General features: G+C 51.6%; 1 protein-coding gene across 2 annotated transcripts; it reads right to left on the minus strand.

Moving 5' to 3' along the window:
* LOC115857102 (high mobility group protein 20A-like) lies at nucleotides 1-27,897 on the minus strand. Of its 2 annotated transcripts, XM_060299141.1 has the most exons (12): nucleotides 27,662-27,897; nucleotides 23,735-23,898; nucleotides 20,469-20,548; nucleotides 19,345-19,468; nucleotides 17,195-17,321; nucleotides 14,142-14,200; nucleotides 10,393-10,461; nucleotides 10,154-10,262; nucleotides 7,155-7,358; nucleotides 6,363-6,454; nucleotides 3,817-3,946; nucleotides 1-1,398 (listed from the first exon to the last, which is right to left on the minus strand). In XM_060299141.1, the coding sequence occupies exons 1-12, from the start codon at nucleotides 27,687-27,689 to the stop codon at nucleotides 1,394-1,396; spliced, it is 1,191 nt and encodes a 396-aa protein (XP_060155124.1). In that variant the 5' UTR covers nucleotides 27,690-27,897; the 3' UTR covers nucleotides 1-1,393. The 2 variants fall into 2 exon arrangements, with proteins under 2 accessions (XP_060155124.1, XP_060155125.1); XM_060299142.1 differs by lacking the exon at nucleotides 10,393-10,461 and having other exon boundaries at nucleotides 2-1,398; nucleotides 27,662-27,896.
* Between the last annotated feature and the right edge of the window lie 38 nt (nucleotides 27,898-27,935).

Here is a 27,935-nt window from a genome sequence, read left to right on the forward strand (position 1 = left end):
CGTGGAAGTTGCTTTCTGAAAACTCTTCTAGAAAGTGGGGCTTTCTGGAAGCTCTTTGTAAAAGGAGGCTGACCATCGGGAGCCTCCCTTTTGCCCTGCCCTTTGCCCCCAGCATGCCTGGAGCGCAGAAGCAATGCTGGAGGTTGGAGAGCTGCCCTGGGGGCAAGGGATATACGCACAAGAGCCAGTGCTGGAGGGAACTGAGTAGAAAGAGGTGCCTGGGCCCCTCTGGGAAGCTGCTGTCCCTGTCCCTGCTGCTCACTGCTGGACCTTTTGTTATGTGGTGAAGCCACTGTGGTCGGGTCTTTGCTTCAGGCAGGCAGACCTAGTCCCTGATGTCTACACCCATGTGTGTACAGGACCCACCATGCCCCCTGCCCCCATTTTGTAGCTGTATATCAATTAATAGCCTATAAAGCCCTACAACAGCCCCATAACAGACACTGCTGGTGCCCTACCCACATCCCTTGTCCTTGCCACCCCAGGGGGCACACTGGCCAGCCTTCCAACTGCAGGGTCCATTTCCCTGCTCAAGGCTCTTCTGGCCTCCTGTGCCCCACCCCCCGTCACCTGCACAGCAGGCTGGAAGGAAAAGGAATTGACCCTTCCTGGAAGCCATCCTCCAGCACTGATGGAAGGGAGTTGGTGGATAAATACCCCACCTTCCAGGCCACTGCGTGGGAAGCTCTCAGGTATGGGTCCTACCCTGGCTCCCAGAATTTCCCTGGGGGTTCAGCCACAGTTTCTTGCTGACACAGTGCACCCTCTCATGTCTGTCCTCCCCTGCCTGTTTCAGTTCCCCACTCCCCTACTTGGATCACCTCCCAAACTACCTGCTTCGTGCAGGTCCTGATCTCAAGGTCAGCTTCCAGGGGACCTAAATGCATACAAGATGATTGTGTTACTCCATCTTCATCCCATCCCTTGAGGCTGATGGGCAGCAGTACTGTCTTTATAATTCAGTAGAGGAAACCGAAATGTCCAAGAGGCTGAGGAGAGGGGCTGCTCAAAGTGCGCCAGAGACTCAGGGCTGCCGGGCACAGTGTGCCCTGCGAGCAGGTACGCACTGCACTCACCCTCTGTGCTTGCAGAGGCAGACACACTCCACCAACATTTTCCCACATTAAAGCTGCTCAACTTTTAGTCCGTAGAGGGAACACTTACAGGGCAGACACTGCGAAGCCCCAGACAAAAGACAGATTGCGTCTGTTGTGCAAACACACATGCACAATTTATTTTTTCCTGGGTCAGTAGAGCCGTCCTGGCTGTCCCATCCGCAGGACCCCAGGATCTTCCACTCTTCCTCCACTGAGGGAAATACACCTTTGGAAGCTGACTCCTGTGTGTCCAGGATGCGTCCTGGGGTTCCGTCGGTGCGGGGGTGGGCACTGCTTTATGCTGTAGAGTTGGAAAGGGAAAGCAGACAGTTTACTGCCAGGAGAAAGCTATGGAGCCCAAGGGCTCCTTCAGATGAAGCACGATCCATGCTTGCTCTGCTCATCTCAGACATGCCTGCAGAGACAACTGTGCACTGGTCCCGGACAGAGAACTCGGACAGGGTCCTGGAGAAGGGGGTCTGAGAGGAGGGCCCACCTGGTGCTCCACTGGACACAACTCAGGCTTAGGCAGGATGGCTGGGTCACATCATCAGCCCCAATTTATTCCCCAGTGTCACCGTCTGAGACTTGGAGCTCTCTGAGGTCATAAAATGTCTCCTGGAATTTCTGGCTTCCCAGCACCGAGCCCAGGGCTCAGAGGATGTCTCTGGATGGAGTGAACCAAGTGAGTGGGCTGAGGGGAACCACAGGAAACAGAGGGTGGTGGGAGGAGAGAAGGAGCTGAACCCGCAAAACGACTTTCTGGACATTACTTCACACCAGATGCATTGATAAATTTGGAGCCAGTGATCAGTAAATGTTTTCTAAAAGCTGGGTTGCCTTTGCATTATACTGTCCAGGCACCACATCCAATGCCTTCCATCATGCATTCCCTGGGAAGGACACCCACGTGAGAACACGTGGACATCAACCAACCCCCAGAGCATCCTTCGTCTGCTCCCCAGAGCTGCTGCTGTCATGACTGCAGTAAATGGATCCAATTCACAAGAAAAGAAAAAGGCCACAGGGAGGGAGAGAGAGCTGGGGCCCATGGGCTTATCAGCACTGGAGAACACACCTCCTACCTGCTTCCCACATCCAGTAGGAACCTGAGCCTGTGTAATCCTCCTTTCTTAGGAGCGCTCAAGCCTGGCCCGTTGCGGAGCACAGGCTCCGGACGCGCAGGCTCAGCGGCCATGGCTCACGGGCCCAGCCGCTCTGCGGCATGTGGGATCTTCCCGGACCGGGGCACGAACCCGTGTCCCCTGCATTGGCAGGCGGACTCTCAACCACTGCACCACCAGGGAAGCCCCACTTACACTATGTAAGGATAAAAATTCACATGGAATCTGGCCAGGGCAAATGCTCTCAAGCGAGGATGGTGAGGAGAGGGCACGGGAGGGAAAGAGGCCAAGTCTCCAAATTTCCAAAGCAGCAGGACCTGCTCCATCCGCCTCACTGCCAGGGCCCTCGGCCTTGAGGCGTCGCTATTAATAGAGCAGGGATGCTCCACCCTGTGCCCAGATGTGATGTGTTCTGGAGTCACTGCTTCACCGCGATGTGAAACCCCAAGTGTCCCACCCAGCGTGAATCAGCAGGGGACTGGGGTGCTGTCCCATTCGTAGCAAACAGACAAGCTGTCAGTGAACAAATCCGTCTGATTCTCGCCTGCACAGTGCTGGTGGCCAGCCAGTAATGCACCAGTGAGGCTACACCAGGTCTGAGAGTACTGACATCTGCCAGACTGATTGGTAAACAGCCACTGCCCAGGAGCTGCCCGATCCAGCAGCCAAGGGGGTTAAGGCCTGGTCCAGCAGGGGCCCCAGGGACCCTGCTCTCAGCTCACGGCCAGCCATGTCTCAAGAAATTCCTGTTGTTAATGATTTTTGACACTACCCCATTCATAAACAGATAGAAGACGGCTGGAAGGAAGGAGATGCAGGAAGAGGCGAACAGTAAAAGCTTCTAGGGAGGGCAGGGAAGGGATCCGGCAGGGGAGTGGGGAGTGAAGGGGAATGGTCACGTTTTATGTTTCTCCAAAAGGTCACATTTAAATATTTTACCATGAAATGGTATTCATGATTTTTTTCTTCAAAGAGGAGTGTTTGCACCAGGCCTGCACAGGACACAGCCACGTATGTGCTCTATGCCCTCCCTCACCTCCTTGGTGCCAGGGTGCGGGGCTCCCTGCCTGCTGTGCCTCTGGCCCCTTCTTTGCCTCAGGAGTTTGGGACTGTCCTCTTGGGTCCTTCCTCTTTCAAGTCCTTCTAGAAGCCCACCTCCCATAGATAGAGAACTGCCTCCCAACTGAGTGCCCACAGCACCTTGTCCATGGAGGGAAGCTCTCCGCTGGGACACTGCACGCCGACAGTCTAGTGACTGAGGATCTGTCCACCTGATTAGAGCTTGAGGCCAGGGGCTTCTCCACCTCTTCATCCCGTGGCAGTGCCCAGCTCAGGGCCTGGCACCCAGTGGGTGCTGGATTTAGGATCACAGTATCATCGTTCATCTCCGTACATCCCCCAGCACCCAGCAGCAAACCTGGACGCACTGGCCATGTGGGAAGCATGCTGAGTAAAGATGTGGGGGACGCAGGCATGAATAAATGAATGGACAGGAACCTCTGGGTCTCGGTTTTATAGACCAGCGAGGACCTGGAGGGAGCATGCATGTGGCCTGGGGAGAGGGGGAAAGGGACTGCCCCGGACGGCTGGCTCACTCGTGTCTATTACTCGCAGGCCGAAGTGGGACAGCATCAGGACCATGTTCAGGTTCTCAAACTCCTTCTCCAGGACGACCCCGTAGGTCTTCAGGCCGGCCAGCTCCACCTCCAGCCTCTGCCGCCGGTTCTAAAAGAACAGCAAAGGGTTCGAGCAGCTAGCTCCAAGACTTTCCAAGGGAATGAATGAAAGAATGAATGAATGAACAAACGAACAAGTGACTAAATAAGTATATAAATATGTATATAAGTAAATGAACAAATAAATAATTAAAAGTAAATAAGTAAATAGGCCCCAAGTAGATAAATAATCAAATAAATAAACAATTAAACAAAGAGGGTCTTGCAGCTGCTCTCAGAATCCATGAACATAGTCAATCTCCCTTCCCCACACCTCCAGTAAGTAAAAGAGCTACCCCACTGACACAGCCTCCACTTGTCAAAAATCCTATTACTTCGTGCTGGACCCTTTATATCACTCAGTATCTCACCCTCCTGCTGAGGATGCGTCCCCGCCTGGGAAGCGAGGTTCCGGGGTGTCAGTGGCCTGCCCCAGCCCCATGACCACGGACGGGAGCCCAGACCCACAGCTGGGCCTGATTTCTGAGCCAGCCCTTCTCATGCTGCCATCTACAGGGCCCTGGGGGCCAGGATGACATGGGGCAGCCCCAGGGCAAGGGCTGTGTGTGCAGTGGGTGGGCTCCCACTCTGGAGAAGGCTTGACTGTGTGTCCCGCCCTCGGCCCCTCCCAGCATCCCTGGCAGGCAGGCGTGGTGGTCCTCCTCTAAGATGTGGGCTGGGAGTTCAGTGAGATGCCTTGCTAAGGAGGTCTGGGACAGTAAGGGACACCCCTCCCCACCCCGGCACACACTCTCCCTGCCGCCCAGGCTGCTAAGCGAGGAGCCCTGGCAGGGCTGATTTCCAGGGACCTATGTCAGGGGGGTCATTGCACGATGGCTTCAGATAACTGGGGTATTTCCTTTTTTTTTTTAAAACATTCACTGTTCTTCAAAATTCTGTAACAAAACTACACTCAAAGGAAACAGGAATTGCAGTGGAACTTTGTGGTGCACAGAAGTGTGGGATGAAGGATCTGCTGGAGGCACTGGATGGGACAGCCCCAGAGGGCGATGCCATGACGCCCACTGGTACCCTGCCAGGTGGATCAGTTCATGTAATCACTCACAACCACACCATGGGGCGGACCTACTGTTCCCCCCAGTGGTGCATGGAGAGACTGATAACTGGGGAGGTGAAGAAATGAAGCGGGGAGCCCGAGGCACACAGCTGGGGGAAGAGCCTGGATTCCAACCCCGAGAGCCTGTGCTCGGGACCACAGCAGATGCCACGTCCTTTCTGGACCTCTTTAAGGCTTGTGCTTTTTAAGTAAGCACCAGACTCCTAGGAATCCCTCCCCAGGGAGCTCAAGGATGAGTGTAAACACTGACAAGAGTGTTCACAGTGTTATTATAATATAATGATTGGATGTAGCCAAAATGTCCGCCAACTGGGAAACGGGAATCCATTATGGTTCATCCACATAATGACATATTTTGCAGTCATGAGAGGCAATTCTTACAAGGACATCGGAGGAGATGTGAAAAGGCTTACTTACTATGGAATGAAATGGCAACCGTAGGAATCAAACTGTGTGGGTTTTATTCCAATTTTTCCTTTGTCTCTGTCTCTCTTCCTACCTACCTACCTATCTCTACCTATTTAGATAAATACAGAGATACATAAATATATAGATAATATACAAATATATCTATGTAAACAGATTTAGATATTTGTGGAAAACAAGACTAGAAGATGCTACACAAATGTTAATGATGCTTCTCTAATGATTGGATTTCATTTTTCTGAAAAATTTCAAAATGTCTTCTGAAATTTCAAAATTTTCTTCCAGGAATATAACTTAATTTTGTATTCAGAATAAAATAACACATTTAAAAATTGAGACTTTTTGCACGGTTTCACCACATCTTCTCTTTGCTTTCATCAAAACAGGTACCACCCATCAATGCATAAATGTGCACACACTTGCCAACTGAAATTATTCCCAATGCACACCAGGCAACCCTCCTTGTGGTATGTGGTCCAGACCTCCTCTCATGGAACAGGATGCGAGCAAGGACGCTCGTCACACCCTAAGCTGTGGTCACGGAAGCTGGTGCAAACCGGGGCCCCCAACGGGGGGAGTGGGCCAGGGACGTGCAGTGGGTAGAGAAGTAACAGGCCAGATGCCACGGGGCAGCGTGGATGAACACGGAGCCTTGAGTGAAGCAAGCACGCAGCACAGGAAGGCTCACAGCACAATTTCTCTACGTCGGAAACACAAACACTCTGTATTTTACAAGAATGTATAACAAGTATGCTCTAGCAGGAATGGTGGGGAGGCGAGTGGCACCTTGGTTTGTGATGCGTTATTTCAATCGGGCCACATGGTCTTCTTCCCCTGCCTCCCGACCCCACCAGGTAGGGCCCTGAGCTGAGCAATGGGGCTACAGAGATGGGACTGGGCACTTCCCTCCCGAGAGCCTCACCTGAAACTCCAGCAGCTGCCTCTGCAGGGCCTCCTGCTCTACTTGAGCTCTTTCTAAAGTCTTCCTCAGCTCTCTGAGCTCAAATTCTTTGACTGGGAGGAAAGGGGAGAGAAGGCTGCCTTTATCTGTTCTTTCCATCAAAAACCTCCCCTTCTCTTTGAACCGCACCTCACACAGGCAACAGCTGGGACCCTGACATGTACAGGGCATCCTCAAAACCCTTTTTAATATTGCCTATTTCATTCTCTGATAATATAAAGGACACCTATCCATTGAGGGAAATAAGAAAGGAATAAAGAAAGGAATAAAGAAAAACAGCACCTTCCTCTTGCCTGCCAGAGGTAACCACTGTTAACATTTGCACAGATTCACATATGCATAATTTTATAAATATAGTTGAGATCGTAGGGAAGTTATGAAGAACATGGGTCTTGGAACCCATCCCATCTCAGCTCACTATCTATACAACCACGGGCAAGTTACTTAACCTCTCCGTGCTGCACTTTTCTCATCTTTAAAAGGAGGGGATACTATAACCGACCTCACAATTAAAAGGTAATTTGTATAAACTTCTTAGACCTGTGCCTGGCTTACCGGAAGCCCTTGGTTATTTCCCATCTGATTATTATCTTTACTTATTGTTATTCTCGTAGTTGCAACCTTTCCTTTTTTTTTTTTTTTGTTTTTTTGTTCCACTTAATATTATAACCTATTATGTAGGTTGCTCTTACTAGGATTATAAAACCCTCGGCCACCAAAGTTACTAGGGAGTTGTAGAACTTGACTACTCACTTTTCAGAAGTTTAAAGATGAACTCTTGCAAGAAACGTAAGTCAAGTGAAGCAAAACTCGTCTCTGGAATCAGGCCTCTGAGTGGAAGTGGATCAGGGCACTCAGCTTCCTCCTCTGAGTCCCCTTTGTTCAAATTCTGACCTACCTCTCCCTCCAGAGGCTCCAGATGCTTCAAGCACTCAGCAGAATCTTTTTCAAATTCCCCTAAAAAGTGAAGAAATCCCGTGTCAAAGGTCAGCCCCTTGAGCATAAGATGAGTGGCTCCTCTGGGTCTGGCCCTCTGTCCAGATATGGGCAAGCCCGTCCCTTCTGAACCCCAGTCCCTACGCCAGGTCCCCAGATGTACAAGAAGAATGTACTGGGACCAGTGCCAGATGGAGGGCAGCAAGGGAGGCTTCCTGGAAGAGGGGGTCCTTGACTGAGATGGGTATCTTTTTTCCAAACCACTTCATTGAGATCTACAATTTACCCATTAAAAGTATATAATTAAATGGTTTTTAGTATATTCAGATATGTGCAGTCACCACCACAATCATTTTTAGAACATATTCATCACCTCCCCAAGAAAACCCTGGTTCCATTTAGCCATCACCCCCCATCCCCCACCCTCCCTCAGCCTCAGGCAACCACTAACCTGCTTTCTGTCTCTACAGATTTCCCTATTCTGGACATTTCATATACAGGAAATCGTACAATCGGTGGTCCTTTGTGACTGAGCTTTTAACTTACCATGTTTGTTTTCAAGGTTCATGTACATTATAGTACATATCAGTGCCTCACTCCTCTTCAGGCTGAATAATATTCCACTGCACAAATGGACCGTATTTTATCTATTTATCAGTTGATGGATGTTTGGGTTGTTTCCACTTTGGGGCTACTATGAATAATGTTGTCATGTACATTCATAATATTGTGTGAACATATATATTTTGTTCTCTTGGGTACATACCTAGGAGTGGAATTGCTGGGTCATATGGTAACTTTAAATTTTTGAGGAACTGCCAGACTGTTCAAAAGTGGCTGCCACATTTGATATTCCCACCAGCAGTGCATCAGGATGTGATTCCTCCATATCCTCCCCAGCACTTGCTATTATTCACCTTTTTGATAGGGTTTTGAAGGATGAATAAGAGTGAGACCCAGTACACAGAGGTGGGAAGGCCATTCTTGTAGAAGGGCAGCTTGATGAAAAGAAATTACAGAGCAGGGAGCTACAGGGAACCATTAGCAGTTTGAGATTCCTGGAAAGTAAGTGGGGAGGTAGGGAGTTGCTTATCCGCTACAGCCCCCAAGCTCATAATAATTACACAGTGGACACCCAGAGTGTGCCAGGCATCACAGGATTAACTCGTTTCCTTACGACAGCCCTGTGAGGTCAGTATTATTATCATTATTCCCGATTTTGCCCTTGAAAAAATGAAGGCAGTGGGCAGAGAGTTCAGCCAAGGTGATAAAGGCAGTAAGTGGCAGAGCAGGGATTCAAACTCAGGTCCTTAATGGTGACAGGGTGCTGCCCACCTAAGATGTCACCAAGGCGGGGATGACTGTTGTCGCCACAGAAAGGAGACATCAAGTATTAAACTACCAGAGCCTCCTAGGGAGGCAGAGGGCACCCTAGTGGCTGCCCAGGACCATTCCTGCTCACAGGGATGGGTTCTGTTGCGGTGATGAAAATGTTGTAAACTTAATTGCAGTGGTGGCTGCACATGTCTGTGAATATACCGAAAACTACTCTCCGTGGGTGAGTTTTATGGTGTGCGAATTAGATCCCAATAACACTGTAAAAACAAAGAGCTCTGGGACCTTGCCCCACACCTGCTTCCCACCCTGGTTTTGCTGAGAGGGAGTGGAGAGCTGGGGAGGGGACCGCTCAGGTTCTTCTGGGGCGGTGACAGCAGAAGCAGGCGACTCCTGGGCTCACTCTCGTCTCAAGGGGTTGGCGGGATCCCAGGCAACGAGAGCCACATGAGATCCTGCTCCGAAAGGATGTGGCTAATGCCCCCTCCCATCAGGACCGAGACTCAGAGACCCAGAGACTCAGATACTGCAGCGGCTCAAAGCCCTGCTTTCCAACAATATCACAGCAATTAAGGCAGACATGGAAACGCTCTTGAGAGCCTGACTGTTAACATAAAACTGGTAGGCGGTTTCGGGAGAAGACGAAGCAAGGTGTGCCCATGTCTGTTTCCCTTTAAATAACTGCAAAGGCCCTCAGAGAGTTACATGGAATCAGAGCCACACTTATCTACAGCCTCATGGTCCCCTAGTACATGATTTTATAGATTTTGAAATGAGCCATAATCCTCTCCAGCGGGTAATTTACACAGTATAACTCTAGGCATATGGAGTGCACACATTATACTCAATTTCAGGTAATGAGATTCATTTTTACTTTCGTTGCCATTATTCACCTTCAACAAGACATTACTGAAGACACTTTACTTCCTTACAAACCCCAGACAAAGGTAAGCCTCCTGTACACTTGTGCATTCCCTCATCAAATGTTTATTGCAACTCTACTACGGGCAAGAGATATGTCCTAAACCACATGGCTCCTTCCTTCCAGGAGAGCAGACGTGTGTGTGTATGTGTGTGTGTGTGTGTGTGTGTGCGCGTGCACGCGCATGCACGCACAGTCATGACTGTGTGTGAGCGTGTCTTGTGTCTCTGCATGTATGTGCACATACACATGTTGCAGGGTGATGGTGACAGTAGCAGGGGATGATAATTACTAAGCAAAGGGTACATGTCACACCCTCAGGAGCCCCCCACCCCATGTCTGAAACCAGGAAAGACTTCCTGGAGGAGGTGACATCTCAGCTGAACCAGGCCTGCACACGGCTCTGATATCCATCTTCAGAAGAGCCCTGTGAGGCGGGTGATTTCAACCTTACTTTACAGATGAGGTGGTGGAAGCACAGAGAGGTTAAGTAACTGGCCCCAGCCCACTCAGCAAGCACGGTGCTGAGAAGGGGCTGCACTGACCAGAGGCTGGTTACCTGTGAGGTTCTGCAGGTGCTGCTTCCCCAGCAGGTGCTCCCGCTTGTTATGCAGGGAACTGAAGAACTGCCTGCAGGTCCGACAGTACAGGTCATCGTTCTCATCCCCCTGCGGACGGAGACGGTTTCTGGTGAGCAGGGAGGAGGCGGGATCCCGCCTTCTCTGAACATAAAATTAGCTTAAAACAGCAGATGGGCTTCAGCAGGGCCAGGCTGGGTCTTGCTAGTCCTTTTTTCACCTGTGAGATCGCTTGCCGGGTTGAGGCTTTTCTGAGCACAGCTGAGAATTTCAACTCATCCCAAGGCCTCTGTCACCGAGTGAGAGAGAAAGTGTTAGGAATGTGGCAAAGGGGGTACGACAGGGAGGTTTTGAGACTTGGTGGTGTTGTCTGAGTCCACAACCAATTCTGAGTTTTTCATATTTTCAAAGAGTTTGCTTTGAAAACATGAACAAAATGAACTCTGTGACTAAATGACAAAGATGTGTCCTTTCATCAAAATACATATGTACTAACCTGTAGGTGCTCATATATCCATGGACTATTCTGGAAGATGCACTAGAAACTGGTCAGAGTGGATGCCTTGGGATGCAGGGATGGGGCGGGGGAGTGAGGGACTGGGGCTCTTGGCACAGAACCCCCCTCCCATTGTAAACCTTTGTGCACTGTTTGCATTTATTATTTTTTTTTTTACCATGCACGTATGTTATTATTATTTTTTGTGTGTGTGGTACGCGGGCCTCTCACTGCTGTGGCCTCTCTCCTCGCGGAGCACAGGCTCCAGACGTGCAGGCTCAGCGGCCATGGCTCACCGGCCCAGCCGCTCCGCGGCACGTGGGATCCTCCCGGACCGGGGCACGAACCCGCGTCCCCTGCATCGGCAGGCAGACTCCCAACCACTGCGCCACCAGGGAAGTCCACGTATGTTATTTTTAAAAGAAAAACAGTTAATTTAAAAAAACATAGAGCTGTATGTATTTGCTTACATTTAGTTCAGAGACGTAAAAACTCCCCAAGCTCTGACAAGAGATGGTTCCTGTCACAGACTTGAAGTGTCCCCTGCTGCCCCGAGAGCTGGCGGGGAACTGACCATGCTCAGGACACTTTGCCACTCACTCTGCTTCTCAGGGATCCTCTCCCGCGTCAGAGGGGCACTCCTTCAGCCCAGAGATGTGCCCCCAACTGGAAGAGTGTCTGTAGGGTTTCTTCCGCACCCTCTGTGAGGCTTGCCTTTGCCTCTCACTAAATGAGCGGCAAGACCGGCTAAGAGAGGCCGGGAGCGAGGGGGCCCCAGGGAGCTCCACAGCGGGAAGATGAGGGCTGGCAGAGGGAGGGGGACTCGTCAGGAGGGAGCTTCATGGAGGAGAGAGAGGCCACTGCCGAGAAAGGGCCCCAAATGCTCATCGAGGCCAAGACATCAGAGCAAACATCCAAGCTGCACGTACACCTCAACAAAAAATTCCATCCTCTCACTTTTGCTTATAGAAATACGTCATTATTGTACGGGGCTTCCCTGGTGGCGCAGTGGTTGAGAGTCCGCCTGCCGATGCAGGGGACATGGGTTCGTGCCCCGGTCCGGGAAGATCCCACATGCCGCGAAGCGGCTGGGCCCGTGAGCCATGGCCGCTGAGCCTGCGCGTCCGGAGCCTGTGCTCCGCAACGGGAGAGGCCACAGCAGTGAGAGGTCCGCGTACCGCAAAAAAAAAAAAAAAAAAGAAAAAAAAAATGTCATTATTGTAAAATTAATCGCACATAGCCCAGGGTGGTGGGGCTGAGCCTTTTAGGTTTGGTGACCTTTTGAACAATTATGGGAGGGACCCAAAACTCATTCAGGTAATCCCTAGTACAGATCCTTTCACAACCTGAAGCCAAGACTAGGAACCACTGTCAAGAGAAAATGAATCACAAGGCACCCAAGAAAAAGTGTCCAAGAAAAACAATAGCCAGGAACCATTTATCCTATTTCTCCATTAAAGTGCGAGGTCTTCATCTATGAGAATCAGTGCATGTTTCGCAGCAAATTCAACTAGAGCAGCTGCACTTTCATTGGGTACCAGGCACTGAGCTACTGGCCCTTGGCCTCTTGGCTTCGTGCCCCTGCATTACCAGGCATTAACAGGGCAGCCCCATAAAGAGTGTGACACACAGTCCCACCTACGCTGGTGGACAGAGATATGAGACATGAAACAATAACAGTGACTAATATATTCAAGCCAGGCATGGACACTGCATGACTGACGGCTCTTACATCGTTCACAGTCATGTTCTGAGCTATATTTTGTTATGAGGAAGGCCAGCCTCAGACTTAAAGGTGTTTGACTAAGGTCACAGAATGGGTGAGGAAGAAAGGCAAGGATCTAAAAAAGCATGGTGCCTGCTGGCATCCCTCCATGGTGGGTGGGGGACATGGTGAGTAGGGAGATGGATGCCAGGTCATGGAAGGCAATGGGGAGCCAGCGCAGGCTCCAGGGAGAGGATGGCTGGGTTGGTGGGAGAGTAGCTGGCTGTGCAGAGCAGACCCCTTCAGGGGGAGGGGCCGCCGGCGGGAACTCCACTCATGTGGCTCCTTTCATAGCGGCTCCAGCCTGGGCCACAGAGGGCTGACCTTTCATGTGGACAATGGACTCAGGAAGTCCTTTGCCCTCTGTCTCAAATCATTTTCTAATGATAAAAGGTGGTGTACTTCAAACAATGTTTAAAGCTATTATAAATGCGTGTTGAAAGTAACAGAAAAGGGGGGGTGTAAAGTGAAAAGTAAAAGGTACCCAGCTCCCACTTCTACTCACCGTACTACAAGAGCTTCTTGTGTAGCCTTCCAGAACGTTTCCATGTAAACACATCTGCCCCTTAAGAGTCACTTTCAATTGTTCTTCATTTGTTAAATATATACATTTCATCATCAATTAACTTCAAAGGGAAAACACCTACAAATTACACCTTAGCTCAGACCACCTGACAAGCCTGGTCCCCACTGCCCTGTCTTCGTCCCCATCGGCATACTGTCTGCTCCAGGCGTCCTGAACTGCTCAGAGCCACACACACACACTGGGCTGCTTCCCATCCCCGGGCCTTTGCAATTCTTGTTTCCCCAGTCTAGAGCTCCCTCTGTGCTTCATTTCCACCTGGCCAGCATTTCCTCTAGGAATTTCCCATCTCTTCTTCACGAGCATCATCTCAGAATCACCTGCCTTGAGACTGACTCGCCCAGAGTCAGGGGCCGCTCTCACCGTGCACGTGTCTCCATCACAACAGATCCTGGTGTGAAGTGTTGCACGCTTGCCAGTTTCCCCTGAACAGGAGCCGTGAGGCTGTGCTTCACCCACCTCTGCATCCTCAGCCTGGTCTCCCACCTCCCACTGAGCTGGGCTCAGTACATACTTGTCCAAGGAACACACAAAGAGAGGCCTCCATAAGGGACTGACGTGTGAGCCACACTCCAGCAATGCATGAAATCCTGTGCCCCGATGCTGTGGTTTCCTGGGGCTGCCATAACCAACTACCACGAACTGGATGGCTTAAAACAACAGAGGTTTATTCTCTCATAGTTCCGGAGGCGAGAAGTCTGAAATCAGCCTTACTAGACCAAAATTAAGGTGTGGGCAGGGCTTAGGTCCCTCTGGAGGTTCTGGGGAGAATCTGTTCTTGCCTCTTCCAGCCTCTTCTGGTGGCTGATGGCTTCCTTAGCTTGTGGCCGCATCACTCCAATCTCTGCCAGTGGTCACACGGCTTCCTCCTCTTTTGTGTCAAGTGTCCCTCTCCCCCCCTCTTGTAGGGACACTTGTGACTGCATAATTCCCCTCCCTCAAGATCTTAACTTAGATCACAACTTCAAAGACCGACCGGTTTTTTGCCATATAAGGTAGCATTCACAGGCCCCCAAGGATTAGGACCCAGATATCCTTTGGGAGGGACCATTTCTCAGCCGCCCACACCCAATGAGGGTGATTATTTTAAAACCACATCCCCCTGCCCCCCCAGCGAATACTTACGTCAATTGCTGAGAAGTCAAGGCCCTCGCTCTCAAACTCACATCCTAGTGTACCTGTTCCTGATGGAGAAAAAAACAGCATCATTTTACAAAGCATCTGTCTCAGAAAAGGTCTCAGCCTTATTGCAGAAGCATCAACTCAAGGGTCAGAAGCGCCTTCTGAGGCTGAAAAGATTTATCCTAAGAGGTCTCCATGCTTCCTGCCGGAGGATCAGTGCTTGACTTCAGATGCTCAATTTCAGTAGAGGTCTGAAAATCCCTTATTATAAACCAAGAGGAAAAACCGGATACCTCTGACCTCAGTTTATAAACACGTGGCCAGGTATGGAATGAAGATGAGAGAGAAACAAGGAAAAACATAAACAATTCTTTTTTTATTAGCATGGCAGAATCTAGTGGTATTTTTTTATTATTATAATTATTATATTTTTATATAGTAAACTTTTAAATTTTACTGTGTTTTAAATAAGACAGAAATACATCTTATTTAAAAACCAAGCTCTCTTGGGGCGGCCTTTCTTTGTAACACGCCAGCTTGTCATGTGATGACAATCTACAAATAATCACAAAAAATAAGAAGGCAGCAGAACTCCAGCATGGCTGAAGGATTAAGCATGATGCGGTGTTCTCCGCGAAGTCTGACATAGCATTCTTTTTCTTTTTTTTTGCGGTACGCGGGCCTCTCACTGTTGTGGCCTCTCCCGCTGCGGAGGACAGGCTCCGGATGCGCAGGCTCAGCGGCCATGGCTCATGGGCCCAGCCGCTCCGCGGCATGTGGGATCCTCCCGGACCGGGGCACGAACCTGTGTCCCCTGCATCGGCAGGCGGACTCTCAACCACTGTGCCACCAGGGAAGCCCCCCTGCTTGCTTTTGTAATTAAGTTTTATTGGCATGCAGCCTCACCCATTCATTAACATATTGTCTATGGCTGCTTTCCTGCTACAACCACAGAGTTGAGTGGTTGCGACATAGACTACAGGGTCCACAGAGAGTACAGTATTATCTAGTCCTTTACAGAAGTTTGCAGATACTCTCTCTGGATGAAGCTGTGGCGGAGGGGGAGGCTCATGCCCCAGTGCAGAGGGTATGAAGCACGAATTCTTACTGAACTCGCTGTGTGCCAGGCACTGAGCACCAAGCGCCTATGGTTTAACTCGTTTGATCCGCACCAGGCCCTGTGCAGGAGATCCTATTACAGCCCGACTTCCTATATGAGGAAACTGAGGCACTAAATGCTTTAGTGATTTGTGCAAGGTGGCAGAGCCAGGATTTGGACCCAGGCATTTGGACCGCTGAGCTCACACCTGACCACTGTGGAGGCGGCGCTCAGCCAGGCCCAGGCGGGAGTGAGAAGCGGCAAAGTGGAGAGCTGATGGGCTCTGCCGGGATGCCGGTCAGCCCCCAGCATGGGGAGGGCAGGAAGAACCCTCAGGATGGACAGTGACGGACCCCGCACCACTGGTGAGGACACCCCACGCTGCCCTGAGGCCATGTGCCCCTTGGAGGGGAATGTGCCACAGCTGGGGTGGCAGCCCTGAGTCTGAATGTAAACTGGGCCTCTGGTGGGCACTGCAGTTGATACAGCTTCCAGTGAGGATGGTAAAGACGGTGAACGAGAAGCGACCTCCATGGTGAAGGCAGGGTCAGCAGACAATAAATGGAGTTCGCATCTCTGCCTTAGGCCTGCACCCCCAGAGGCACACTCTGAGACAAGGATTTTGCTGCAAGCGGGGGTTTTTTTGGACAGTGATCTCGGGAAATGCTGGTAGAGAAGTGGGGAAGTGGGTCGGGAAGGGGAGAAAGCCAGTACGGGGGGCCTTGCTGAGCAGAGGCCACTACAGTCAATAGGGCGCAGTCCCACCAGGAGCCTCGAGGGGGCGCATGGGACACATCTCAGCATGGCGGGTTGCGGGAGTTGGGGTGTTTACCTGCCATTCTTGCCATTCCTGTGCGCACTGGTTTAGGGATGCTCAGTGTGTTGATTCCTGATACATCAGGCCTGACTCCAGTTGGGCAATGCCGGGGCCTGCAGTAGGATGCTGTTGGCACGTGGGGACGTGCCACGTAGATGCTATGGGGAAGTGGACCCCCAACGTAATCAGAGTGTGGTCCCTGCACCAGCAGCCTCGGCAGCGCCAGGGGCGTGTTGGAAATGCTGACCCCAGACCTGCTGGGTCAGAACCTGCATTTTAACAAGACTCCCGGTGATCCAGGGTACTTTCGAGTTTGAGAAGCAGTGAGTTCCATAACTGCGGGTTCCTTTCCTCTTTCTAAGGACTAAAATGTAATCACTGGCCCAGCGCTACCTGACCGTTCTCTGACGTTCCTGAGAAGGAGGGAATGAGATGCCTCCTCATTAATCAGGTACAAGATGTGTCTCAACCCGGCCAGAAGAGCCGCAAAGGGAGACCGTGATGCCAGCGGCTTTGTTCGGGGCGTGGCTCTTCCCCCTCCCCCAGTTTTGTGGAGGTATAATTGACACGTTTAAAAATGTATACACTTAAAGTGTTCAAAGAGGATCTACTCAGTGAATTCAATACACAATAGCGAAAGGATAGTTTCTTCAATAAATGATGTTGGGAAAACTGGATAACCACATGCAAAAGAATGAAGTTGAACACTTATTTTACACCATACACAAAAATGAACTTGAAATGGATAAAAGACTTAAATGTAAGACCTGAAACTGAAAATACTCCTAGAAGAAAATGTAAGGAAAAAGCTCCTAGACGCCAGTTTTGGCAACAGTGCTTTGGATATGACACCAAAAGCACAGCCACAAAAGCAAAAATAAACAAGTGGGACTACATCAAACTAAAAAGCTTCAGCAGCAGTCAGCAAAATGCAAAGGCAACCTACAAAACGGGAGGAGATACCTGCAAACAGTATATCTGACAAGGGGTTAGTATCCATAATACATAAGGATGTGAATGCTGACCAAGGCTGAGACTAACACAGAGCATTTTTCAAATGTGCCTTCTGCTGTAAAACATCCCATAGCCTCAGGCCTGCGAGGCAGAAGCTGCAGCCCATCCCAGCCAGGCCCCACTCACCGCACAGCGCCTGCACTTTGTGCGCTGCCCGCCTGCGCAGGAAGGCTCGGTAGGCCTTGGAGCTCTGGTAGGCCTGCAGCTCTCGGATGTAGCGCTGCTTGTCTTCAACTGCCTCATACACATACCTCTGGAAGAAGGAGCACAGAGATTCTGAGACTCTCCTAATCCAGGGGAGGGGGGGCGGCTGGAGGTGTCCTCTTGTCCAACTTGCCTCAGTCTTTCTAGGATGGTCCCAAGAAGCTATTGCTCATCTTCTACTTGCACACCTGCTGGGATGAGAACCTCACTACCTAACAGCAAGTTCATTCCTTACTTGAATGATGCAGACCCCAGAACGTTTCCCTTCCAATCAGCTGGAATCTGCCTCCCTGTGGCTTTTACCATTCTGCTAGGTGTGGTCTGATGACTGTAGAGGAGGGTAGCACTCAGCTCCCCTCCCCGCCTTGAGGGACCTTACACTTCTATTCAATTATCACACAAGCAAACATCAGTGCTTAACTCTGTGCAGGGTCCTGGGTGGGGCACTAGTGATAGAGACGAATCAGACCCAGCCCCAAGCTACCCCATCTGCTACTGTTTTCCCTCCATCAGTTAACACCTGTCTCAACCTTCCTCCCCGGGCCAAATCTTACTAATCCTTCATGATCTATCACAGAACATTTACCTCCTTGAGCATCTTTCTCTGATGCCCCCAGGTTGACTCAGGGCACTCCCACACTGGTTTAGGTGCCTCCTGGAGACCCCCTGCCCCTGGCACAGACGTCTGTCCCAGGCACCCCTCACCATGGAATGTATGCGTCCACTTTGGAGGTCCCGACAGCCTAGACAGTGAGTTCCTTGAAGGCAGGGACTTGGATTCATCTCCAGCCACCGAGGCTGGCACCAGCTGGTGTAACCCAGGGACAACTAGTGTGTGTGTGTGTGTGTGTGTGGGGGGGGTTATCTAAGGGTAAATTGGGAGCCAGAACCAGAGATGCTTGGTGGAGCCCCGCCTCTCTCCTCCCCGCAAGACCTAGCTCCAGCAGACAGCCAGGGCCCCAGTCTGCTCTTAGCCAGAGTCGGGGGGCCTGCCCAGACTGGGACAGCCAGGGCTCTTGCAGTTGTCTGACTGGCTACTGGATCTACTTCCTGAATGGTTGCAAACCTGAGTAGCAAGGAGAGGAATGTTATTAGTTGATACCACGCCCCCAAAGTAGGATTTCTCTGAAACACGGGGTTGGCCAAGAAGTTCGTTCGTGTTCTTCCGTAAGATGATATGGAAAAACCGAAATGAAGTTTTTGGCCAACCCAATAGTTAATTTGAAGCAAGGGTTTTCTACAGCTAAAAAGTTGCAAGTGCAGGGGTTTAAAGAAGCTCATCTCAGAGTCTTGTGTTTAACCCAAAGAAAGGACACTCCGGAGGCAGCAGGCAGTTCTGGGAAAAGTATGGGCTCTGGGGTCCGACATACTTAGAAGGAGTTTGGGAGGGCTTTCGTAGGAAGTGGTGCTGAAGCAGGCGTGTCTGGATCAGTGTGACTGGCATGTGGGGTGGGGTGGTGGCAGAAGTTGACATTGGACATGAATGCCATGATGAAGGCATGACTGTATCCCCTACGTTAGTGTTTCTTCCCCTGTGACCCCAGAACATACTTCCCTAGGAGGCTAACAGGTGCTCTGTGTATAAGGGCTTCCATGGTGGAATTAGTTTGAGAAAGCCTCACAGGAGAGAGGACAGAGATTCTCACACCCCTAGAGTGCTCTGCTCCGTCTCTCCTTCCACATCTCATTCCAGGAGAGCACGGACCTCGCCTGAAATATTTTTAAGTGAGTAAAATTATATTAAAATGCTCCAAAAAAAATTCCTGCAGGGGGAAAAAAAGATCTGTTTCACTTGATTTACTCCAGAATTTCCTAAACTTATTGGACCATTTAGCCACGTTTCATGGATTCGTCCTTCCTCCTGACACAGTTTGGGAGATGGTGGACGCCAAAGCCACAGAGACCAGTCATTGCTTTGAAGGGGTGGGGCGAGAGGCACCTCCCACCCACCTTCTGGCAAGTTCCCTCTGGCTCCAGTGTGAAGAGACGGACCAGGAGGGAACAGCCCCCTAATCAAGGCTGCAGACCGCTAGGCCCACTCCTCTGCGCATTCCACGCAGAAAAGGACTTACTTGCTTTTTCTCTTGGGGCAGCTGAGCCCACTGAGCGGCCAGCATCTTCGTGATTTCCGTGAAAGGCAGATCTGGGTGCCTGGCCCTCAGGGGGCTCCTCTGCTCATTTAGGAATATCACGTACCTGCACCAGGAACAGAACAAACACAACAGCTCTGAGCTACTGGCTGGAGCGGAGGCCGCGGCGCCTGCTGCAGCTACTTCCACTTTCAGGTTTTCATAAAAATAAACAGTCATGGGTTTGCCCATATTTTTCAATCTAACCAGTGAAATGGAGGTTAATCAAAAAGGGGAAAATATTTGAATGGCTGGCTTATCCAGAGACTGATGGAAGACCTAAGGGGGACCCCCCCGATGGGAGGGGCATGAAGACTGAGTGGGCAACTCACTCAACCCACCTGAGCCTCAGTTTTCCCCTCTGTGTAATGGAAATACCACCACCTGCTCATGAGGTTGTTGTGCGGCCCAAATGCTCCAGGTACAGGCCACCCTCCTGATCAGGGATTCGGGTCGAGGGAGAGGGAGAGAGGCTGTGGGCATTGGAGTGAGACAAACCCGTCTTTGGAACAAAAGCCATGTCCCCAGGAGTTACAGGAAAACTGAGAAAAGACCTTCACCCTTAGAAATGTGCGGACCCTGAGGATAAAAGAGAAAAGCGCACAAGCTTCCAGAGGAGCAAAGTGACCCTCAGAGCAGTGGGAAGTGACTGGCCTGGGGCCTCTCTTCTGCAGCCTCCGATGGCAGGGGACAAGGGACGGACGGTCTCAGTGCACTTGGTGGGGGAGGGGGCATTTTGAGCCTTGATGAAGGTTAACTAGCTCCCCTGAAGCCGTGGAGCAAGCCTGAAAGGGAAACCAGACCTGCTGGCCTCACAGCCACCCCCTTTCCCGTCTGTGAGCCAAGCCCAGCTCTCCTTTGAGCATCAGAACCTTATTCTAGCTTAAAGAACTAAGCAACCCTCCCTCACTCCCTGGCGTGTGAGGCCCCGTAACGATCAAGGGCCCTGAAAAACAGACAAAGGCTGAGATGGGATAAGAGGCCATCCAGGCCTGGCACACAGCAGAGGCCACAGGGTGAGCCCAAAATGTTACCTTAACATCAACCAGGTAATCTCCCCATCTTACCCTGTCCTAGGAGCGCGGGGAACAGGAGGGTCCCTCGGGGGTTTCCTTTTCTTGCCTTTAGGCCAGCCCCCTTTCCTTTTCTGAAAGAGTAATACACAGAGGAAAACCTCAGGATTGTCAACAATGATTTACCACATTCGAATCACAGCCTACAATACGGCAACATACTAAAGTGTCCTCGTCACACTTTACCCACGCGGCTTCCGACCTCCCGGCAGCTCTGCAGCGTAGCAATAATCGTGCCCTGAAGATGAAAGAACCGAGGCTTGGAGGACATCATCACTGCCCTGGTGTCCCTAGAAGGTGGGGGAGCTGGGGACATTCCCTCCCATGGTGTCACGACTGCACGCGCACATTGGGCACAATCAAGAAGGCAACGTGAGGTTTCTGTAACTCACTTCACAGTGGGTAGGGCCCGGCCTCAGCACTGGGGACAGGGCATAGACATCTGAGCTTACCTGGTGCTCAGCCTGGGCTCCCATCTCAGCTCTGCCACTTACCTGTTATGGGGCCTCAGGTAAATTAGTAACATCCCTGTCCCTCCGTTTCCCCACTTGTAAAATGGGGATCACAAAAGTCTGAACCTTGTGGGTTGCAGTGAGGATTAAATGTGGAAATATTCATGTATTTCTTAGAACGGAGCCAGGCACCTAGTAAGTGCTCACTAAATGCAGGCTGCCACAATCGAATGCAGACCCCTCCTGTGGCAGCCAGCTCTCGGGAGGGAGACCCAAGCTGCTCCTCCCTCTTCTGTTCATTGCGTTTCTTGGGTCATTACAGTGCCTGTGCCCTTGCTGCCACTGAGGCCCTGTGCCATGTTCGGAGGATAGAGGGCTGAGTAAGACGCAAACCTGGCCCTCAAGCAGCCCAGTCTGATGCAGGAGGTCTGATGCCTGTAAATAATGGCAACAATTCATTACAGGGATAACAGTTACAGAATGACAGCCTGGACACCCTTCCATTCACGTCTCAGTTTCAAATTTTCCTAAACCAAACACACACACACACACACACACACGCCACTAATGGTGGAGAGTAATCAAAACGTGGCCTTAAAAACCTCTGTTTCAACTGTTTCAGCTTTCCAGTTTTCAAAACTCCCTCCCAGACATGCCCATTTTGGCCTTTCCAGGGCCAGGAGACACGCAGTTGGTCAGTGGCCCAGCAGGCTGGCTGGGTGAGGATCTGGCGCTGCCGCAGCCAGGCCACATGTGCTGGGGACCAAAGGACATAGGAGGTCAGGGCAGCACCTGGCATGGGGACTTGAGGAACAGGAGGGTAGAGCTCGGGCCAGGCAGAGGCAAAGAGCCAGGCTAGTAGCCACGTGTGTTAGAGAGAGACTGCTGCAGAACACCTAGCAAGGTGCTGGGCCTGCTGTAGGTGCATGACACAGGATATGCCACTCTCCCTTGTTCACTTCCTTGCTGATCCCTGGAGTCTGAAAGTGAAGGACAAGCCTTTCAGGACCCTGGACAGCTCCCGGGTCCTGCGGTCAGCTCTGATTCCATGCAAGAAAAACTCAAACCGTTTCCACAGTCTGGTTCACTGGGAGCTTTCCAACACACATGTTCCTGAATTTGAGTCTCACGTTCCCCACCAGAAGCAAATATTTCAATCACCCCATGCCACAGGAAGACACTCAGAAAGATGAATGACTTGGCGGCTTCTGTTAGAGCCGTGCCTTCTGAGGGAGACCCCACAGCTGCCTGGAGTCACGTGGGATGTGGATCGGCTCGCCCAGCCGAGCATCACAGCTGCCACCTCCTGTCTGCCTGCTCAGTTCCTCTGCCGCAGCACACAGGGGAAGTTGTTTGTTTGTTTTTAATTGGAGGAACCACGTTCATTTATTGATATTTATTGTACTTCTCTATATTCTAGTTTCATAAGTCAAAACTAAAACTAAAAACGCTTATCATTTTACTGCCATCTTTGGTCCTTTGTTTCAGTTTCTTTATTAAAAGAAAATCCTTCCTGAGTGTTTTCTTCGTTTGCCTGGAAACCATAGTTACGGAGACAAAGGCACTTGGGAAGGCTGCAGGGATACTTTTCTCTGAAGCTTTTTGTTCTCGCTGAATTTCTCACACAAGATTTATACCAAATTGACTCTGCCCTAAATAGAGCCACGTACACAGTGAGCTGATCATTAGCACAAGGTGTTACTCCATGGAGAGCATTTCCCACACACTGGAGTACATTAGTTTCAAAGGAAAAGCAGAAGTAGAACATGATTGAGCAAGGAAAGACTGATTACCAAAAAAGCGTAGTCAGCAGGAGAGCAGGAAATCCGTGGATTGGCAAAATTCAAGGGGAAAAGATCCATTTCAATTGGATTCTTGACCAGCACAGAACTCTCGTGTTCAGACTGTAACAGACGGTGAATTTTGGATATCTGGTTTTATACACAGAATTTTCTTTTACAAAGAATATGTCCATTGGGAGTCAGCAGGGTGTAGCAGAAGGTGTGAGGGGCTTGAGTGACAGATATGGGCTCACTCCCTGGCTCTGACACGCTGTAAGCCTGAGCCCGCATTACCTCTGCAGCTCCCAACTGTGACACAACAAAAGGCAGCCCTGGGGTGGGTTTGTAGAGGGCCAGCACAGTCCCAGCACATAGCAAGGCTCAATGCATGTACGTTCCTTCTCTCTATTGATGAGGTAAAAAAACTCAAGAACATACCAATGAACAGGATCCTACAAGGCAACTAAGCAGATCTCACGGAGAAAAATATTTCAGTTTATGCAACTAATCACGTCAATCATTTGGGAACCAGATCAAAGCTCAGATGATGATTATAATCATGGTTGGGAAAAGGATCTTGGCCCCAGTGGTTTTACAATCAACTCCCCCAGCAAAGTCCAGGTCCTGGTTTATTTTCCCACTTAGCCACACTGTGCACTCCACTCCACTCCTCACCAGCTGCTTTTCCTGCACAGAGAATGAACGGGGGTCATCTCCCAGGTGAGAACTGCTCACCTCACCCCAGAACCTTCACCAGAAACCCTAAGTTTCCTGGAATAGTTAGTTAGGCCCAGGAGCCAAGCTCTTTGAGATCGAATCCTGCTCTGCCATTTACTGTGTGACCCTGGGCAAGTTCCTTGACTTCTCTGTGCCTCACAGGGTTGAGAGGATTTGAAGAGACAATGCCCAGGAGTGCCAGCCTAGAGCTCGGAGCACAGAACACACTAAACACACGTGTGTTATCACTCATGTCACGATGCCAATGCAGCACATGAGGCCCTCTGTGCCTGCCCTGGACCGCACTTGCCTTTCGCTCCTCTGTGTCCCGCTCCTTCGGGTCCCCCGGTTCAGCCAGCACAATGTGCTGAGTGGGCAGAGACACCAGGTCCCAGCAGCGTGTCTGGATCACGGAGCTCCCAGGTAGTAGGCTGCCTGTCCCACTTGGAGATGGGAGAAGGAATTCTATGGGCGCTAGAACAAGAAAAGGCACATAAGGTCAGAGACATTGAAATCACCACCACCCCTGGAGTCCATCCAACACTCCAGGCACTCTGTGATATGCCATTTGCGTTTTCAAATGCCCACAAGTGACAGCAAATGCCTAAAACCTGAGCTGGTGGTCATTTCTCCGGGGCACAGATGGTAAGGACAGGGGAGGTGTTACACAGAAACAAGTCACTCCCTGTGAGCAGGGCAACCGAGCTGGCCCTCAGGTCCTGCTCTGTTGGACCTGCCTCACGGACCCTCGCCCAGGGGAGCATCATGGTTAGAAGTGTGGGCTCTGGACTCAGACCGTTGGGGTTCAGCCCCCAGGTCCCATGAGTCAGCTTCACGCCAGCAGCAACACACTTCACTTGCCGGGACCGTGGCTTCCTCTTCACAGTGTTAGGGCAAACTTCAGACCAACTTGATGGAGTTGTTGAAATGCCTGTTCACACCCCAGGTATTTACAGGATGCCTGCAATATGCTGGACACGGCAGACAACAGTGCATAGAACAGACAGATATCCAGTCCCCCCCGGAGTTTACATTCTAAGGGTAGGGGATTACACTAAGACTTGTAGGGTCCTCAGAGCAGCACACAGCCCTCAGTAGGTTCTCAGTAATGTCACTGTTATTTTAGTGGCATTTTAAATTGGTGCATTTACAGAAAACTATCCTTTGAGAATGTCAAGAAGGTTATCTGCGGTCAAATTATCCCCTGATCCCCTATGAAGTAGGCAGGATGGTAATTATGATCCCATTTTACAGATTGGAGAGAGGTGGGAATGGGACAATACATAGCTCAGATCTATTAAATGTATGTACGACCTACACACACACACACACACACACACACACACACACACACACACACACACACCCCTGTTTGTAGATGGAGAAACTGAGGTGCCTGGAAGCAAAGTGATTCCAGAGAGAAGCCTAGAATCACACAGGTGGGAAAAGTCAGGTGAGATCTTGAACCCAGGTCTCCTGGTTGCCAGCCCAGCGGTCTGTCCTCCTCCTCTAACCTGCACCCCCTATGGTTCCTCGTGCGGAGGGGAAGGTAATAACTTTCAAGTGACCATGCTCAAGAGTGACCCCATCAGTAGCCCATTAAGAACTACTTAACAACCACAATGCAGGCCCCCTGCCAAACAGCTCCAGACACTGACTTGTCTTAGAGTGAGGAAAGACAGGAAGGAATCCACCGACTTCCCTCTCAGCTTCCTGGGAAGGGGAAGTGCGGCAAATAGTGATGACAAAACCCAGCATTCTGGAACTTTCTTTGGCTTGTATCCACATGGCCAAGCCTGGTCCAGGCCTTGTAATCCATCACTAGGACTGTTCTTGTTTTTTTAAATGGTATTTCTGTTTTGAACCGTAACTCGTGGGTATGGCTCAGAAATGGGGGGAGGGTACCCAAGGGTGATGGTAAAGGGTAGACAGTGCCCCTCCCTGGTCCTCCAGCACCAAGTCCCCTCCGTGGAGGCTACCGGCTAGGGGGCTCTTCACATGCCCTTCCAGAGCTAGTCTGTTTATTTACAAACACTCCTGTCCCCCACACAACGGCAAACTAGTTGCACTGCACTAAATTTACTCCTTTCATTTACTATGTCTTTGAGTTCTTTCTGCACCAGCCCATTTACAGCCGCTGCATTTTCTGGTGAACGGGCCACAGAGCAGTTAGCGGCCCCTAGTAACAGATGCAGGATACTCCTGGTTTGCACACATAGCTTGCATGCAGTGGGCTCTCTAGAAATCGGGTTGCTGGGTCAAAGGGCATGTGTGTTTGTAATTCAGGTGGACCCTGGCTGGCACATACCCCTCCACAGGCTGGACCCACTTCACGCCCACCAGCAGCGTAGGACCTGGCTTCCTCCTGAGGATCCCTGCCTCTGGGTCCACAGGTGAAAATCTCACCACCTCCCTCTCTGCTTATACCACTCTATGGCTCCCCCTGACTTCGGCATGGAGTCCAGGCCCCCTAGCCTGGTATCTGAAGCTCCAGGAGGCTGGGCCCTAATGACTCATCCAGCTGCACGCTCATCCAACTGATACAACTGACTCCAAAAGGTGGTGATGAAAATGTACAATAAGCAGACCCTTTATGCATATTATCCCGTTTAATCTTCAGCATGACTGATTACCATGGCAATATCCACAGATGGAGAAAGAAGTTCAGAGAGGTCAGTGACCTGCCCAAGTGTCCACAGCGGGGCAGGGCAGATGGGACCCCCCACCTTGGGTTGCCTGCTCTTCCCATCTCCCCAGCCATCTCACCAACAAGCAGAAATCCTCTCCCATCTAGTACAGCCCAACTGCTGATGCCCTGAGCCCACTGAGTGCAGCCCCAAATCTCCCCTGCCTTGCCTTCACCCTTTCCCAAGGATCCAGGAACAGCAGGAAGGAACCCATTTGGAGGACAGCTCTCAGTCGATTCATTCATTCAGTGGACAGACATTAGGACCAGTGCCAGGCCGCAGGCAGCGGCTGCAGAAACAGCAGTGGCTGACAATGCAGGGTGTAGGGAGCTCTAGGTCAATACCAAGTCCTAGTTCCTTGGAGGGCAAAAGCCATGGTGATTGCCTAATGCTGAGACTGTGGAACAGTCTATGACTTGCTCAAGCCCTTCAATCCGGAGACAAGTGGTGCCTGCCCTGGGGCACTGGCCTCCCCACTTACTGGACAGTGCAGTGGTCACCCCTATGCCTCAGCCAAAACGTCTGGCCTCAGAGCCAGCTCTGCCACCTATTAGGCACATCATCTCTCGTTCCTCAGTCTTCTCAACTGTAAGATGGGACTACTAAGAGGTGGCAAGGTTATTACAGTGCCTGGCTCCCAGAGAGCAGGCTACAGCCAAGAACTGGTAGTATTCTAACGTCGTCAGAGTCTGCGTTGGAACGTGAGAATACAGTCTTCAGAGTTCAACTTTAGGCTCGAATGCCACCTGCCCGCAGGTGACAGAAACACATCAGCCAGGAGCAAATTACGGGATTTTCACTAAATTATCATACAAGGTCGGGAAACGGCATTTTCTGCATAAAGGGAAGGTTCTGGACAGAGACCTGAATCTTTCCAGCGTCAGTTTCAACATTTGCACGGTAGACGCTGAAGCTCTGACACCCACCGACCTGGACTCGAATCCTGGTTACTCCCCTAACTACCCGAGGGGCTCGTTCAAGTCACTGAAAGCCCTCTGTTTCTCACTGTGGAGCACAGTCCCCGCCCCCAGGTCGCCAGGGCGTTACACGGGACAGGTGAGTACGGGTTCTCTGAGCCGAGCGCGCGGCCCGAGCGCCGCACAACGCAACAGCTCTCCTGACCAGAGTCGCCCCCTGACGCGCACGCGTCCGCCCCCAGCAGCGACTGGTGACCGTGGCGGCGGGCCGGATCGCAGGCCGGTTCCGGAGCCAGGGCCGCCCCTGCTTCAGCACTGGCGGCCGCGGACGGCGCCGGACCCGCTCTCGGGCGGGGGGTCTCAGGGACGGGGAAGAGGTCACCAGAGCGGGGACTGGGGCGGCGGGGGAACAGACGGGCACCTGCGCCGAGGGACGCGCGGGGAACGGACCGGCCCGGCGCAGGCCCCAGTCACGTGCCAGGGCCTGGGCACCGCCCCGGGCATTCACACCCGCGCCGCTGCGCTGGGCTGCACCGGGACGCGCCCACCCCGTCCCGGGGACACCCCCCCCCCCACTCCCGGGGAGCGGGGCGCGCGCGGCAGAGGGGAGGGGCCGCAAGTCCAGCCACTGACCCGCAGCCTGGCCGCTGTCCCGCTGCATGTCGCCCGCCCTCCGGGGCCACCACCCCGCGCCGGCGGCTCCGGGCTTGGCCCACCCGGTGCGCCAGCCCAGCGCCTGCCGCTCCGCCCCGCGCCCTCGGCTCCGTTTCCGCCCCGCCCCGCACGCCGTGGGCGGGCTCTCTGGAGCCGTCGTTCCCCGCGCTGCTGCCCGTCACAGGGGCGCGGGCTTTGTCCGCCTTGGACTGCGTCTGGCCGCTGAGACGTGGGCGGGCGCGTGGGTCGAGAG

This window comes from Globicephala melas, chromosome 5, assembly GCF_963455315.2.
Source record: "Globicephala melas chromosome 5, mGloMel1.2, whole genome shotgun sequence".
In the NCBI taxonomy this organism is placed as follows: Eukaryota; Metazoa; Chordata; class Mammalia; order Artiodactyla; family Delphinidae; genus Globicephala; species Globicephala melas.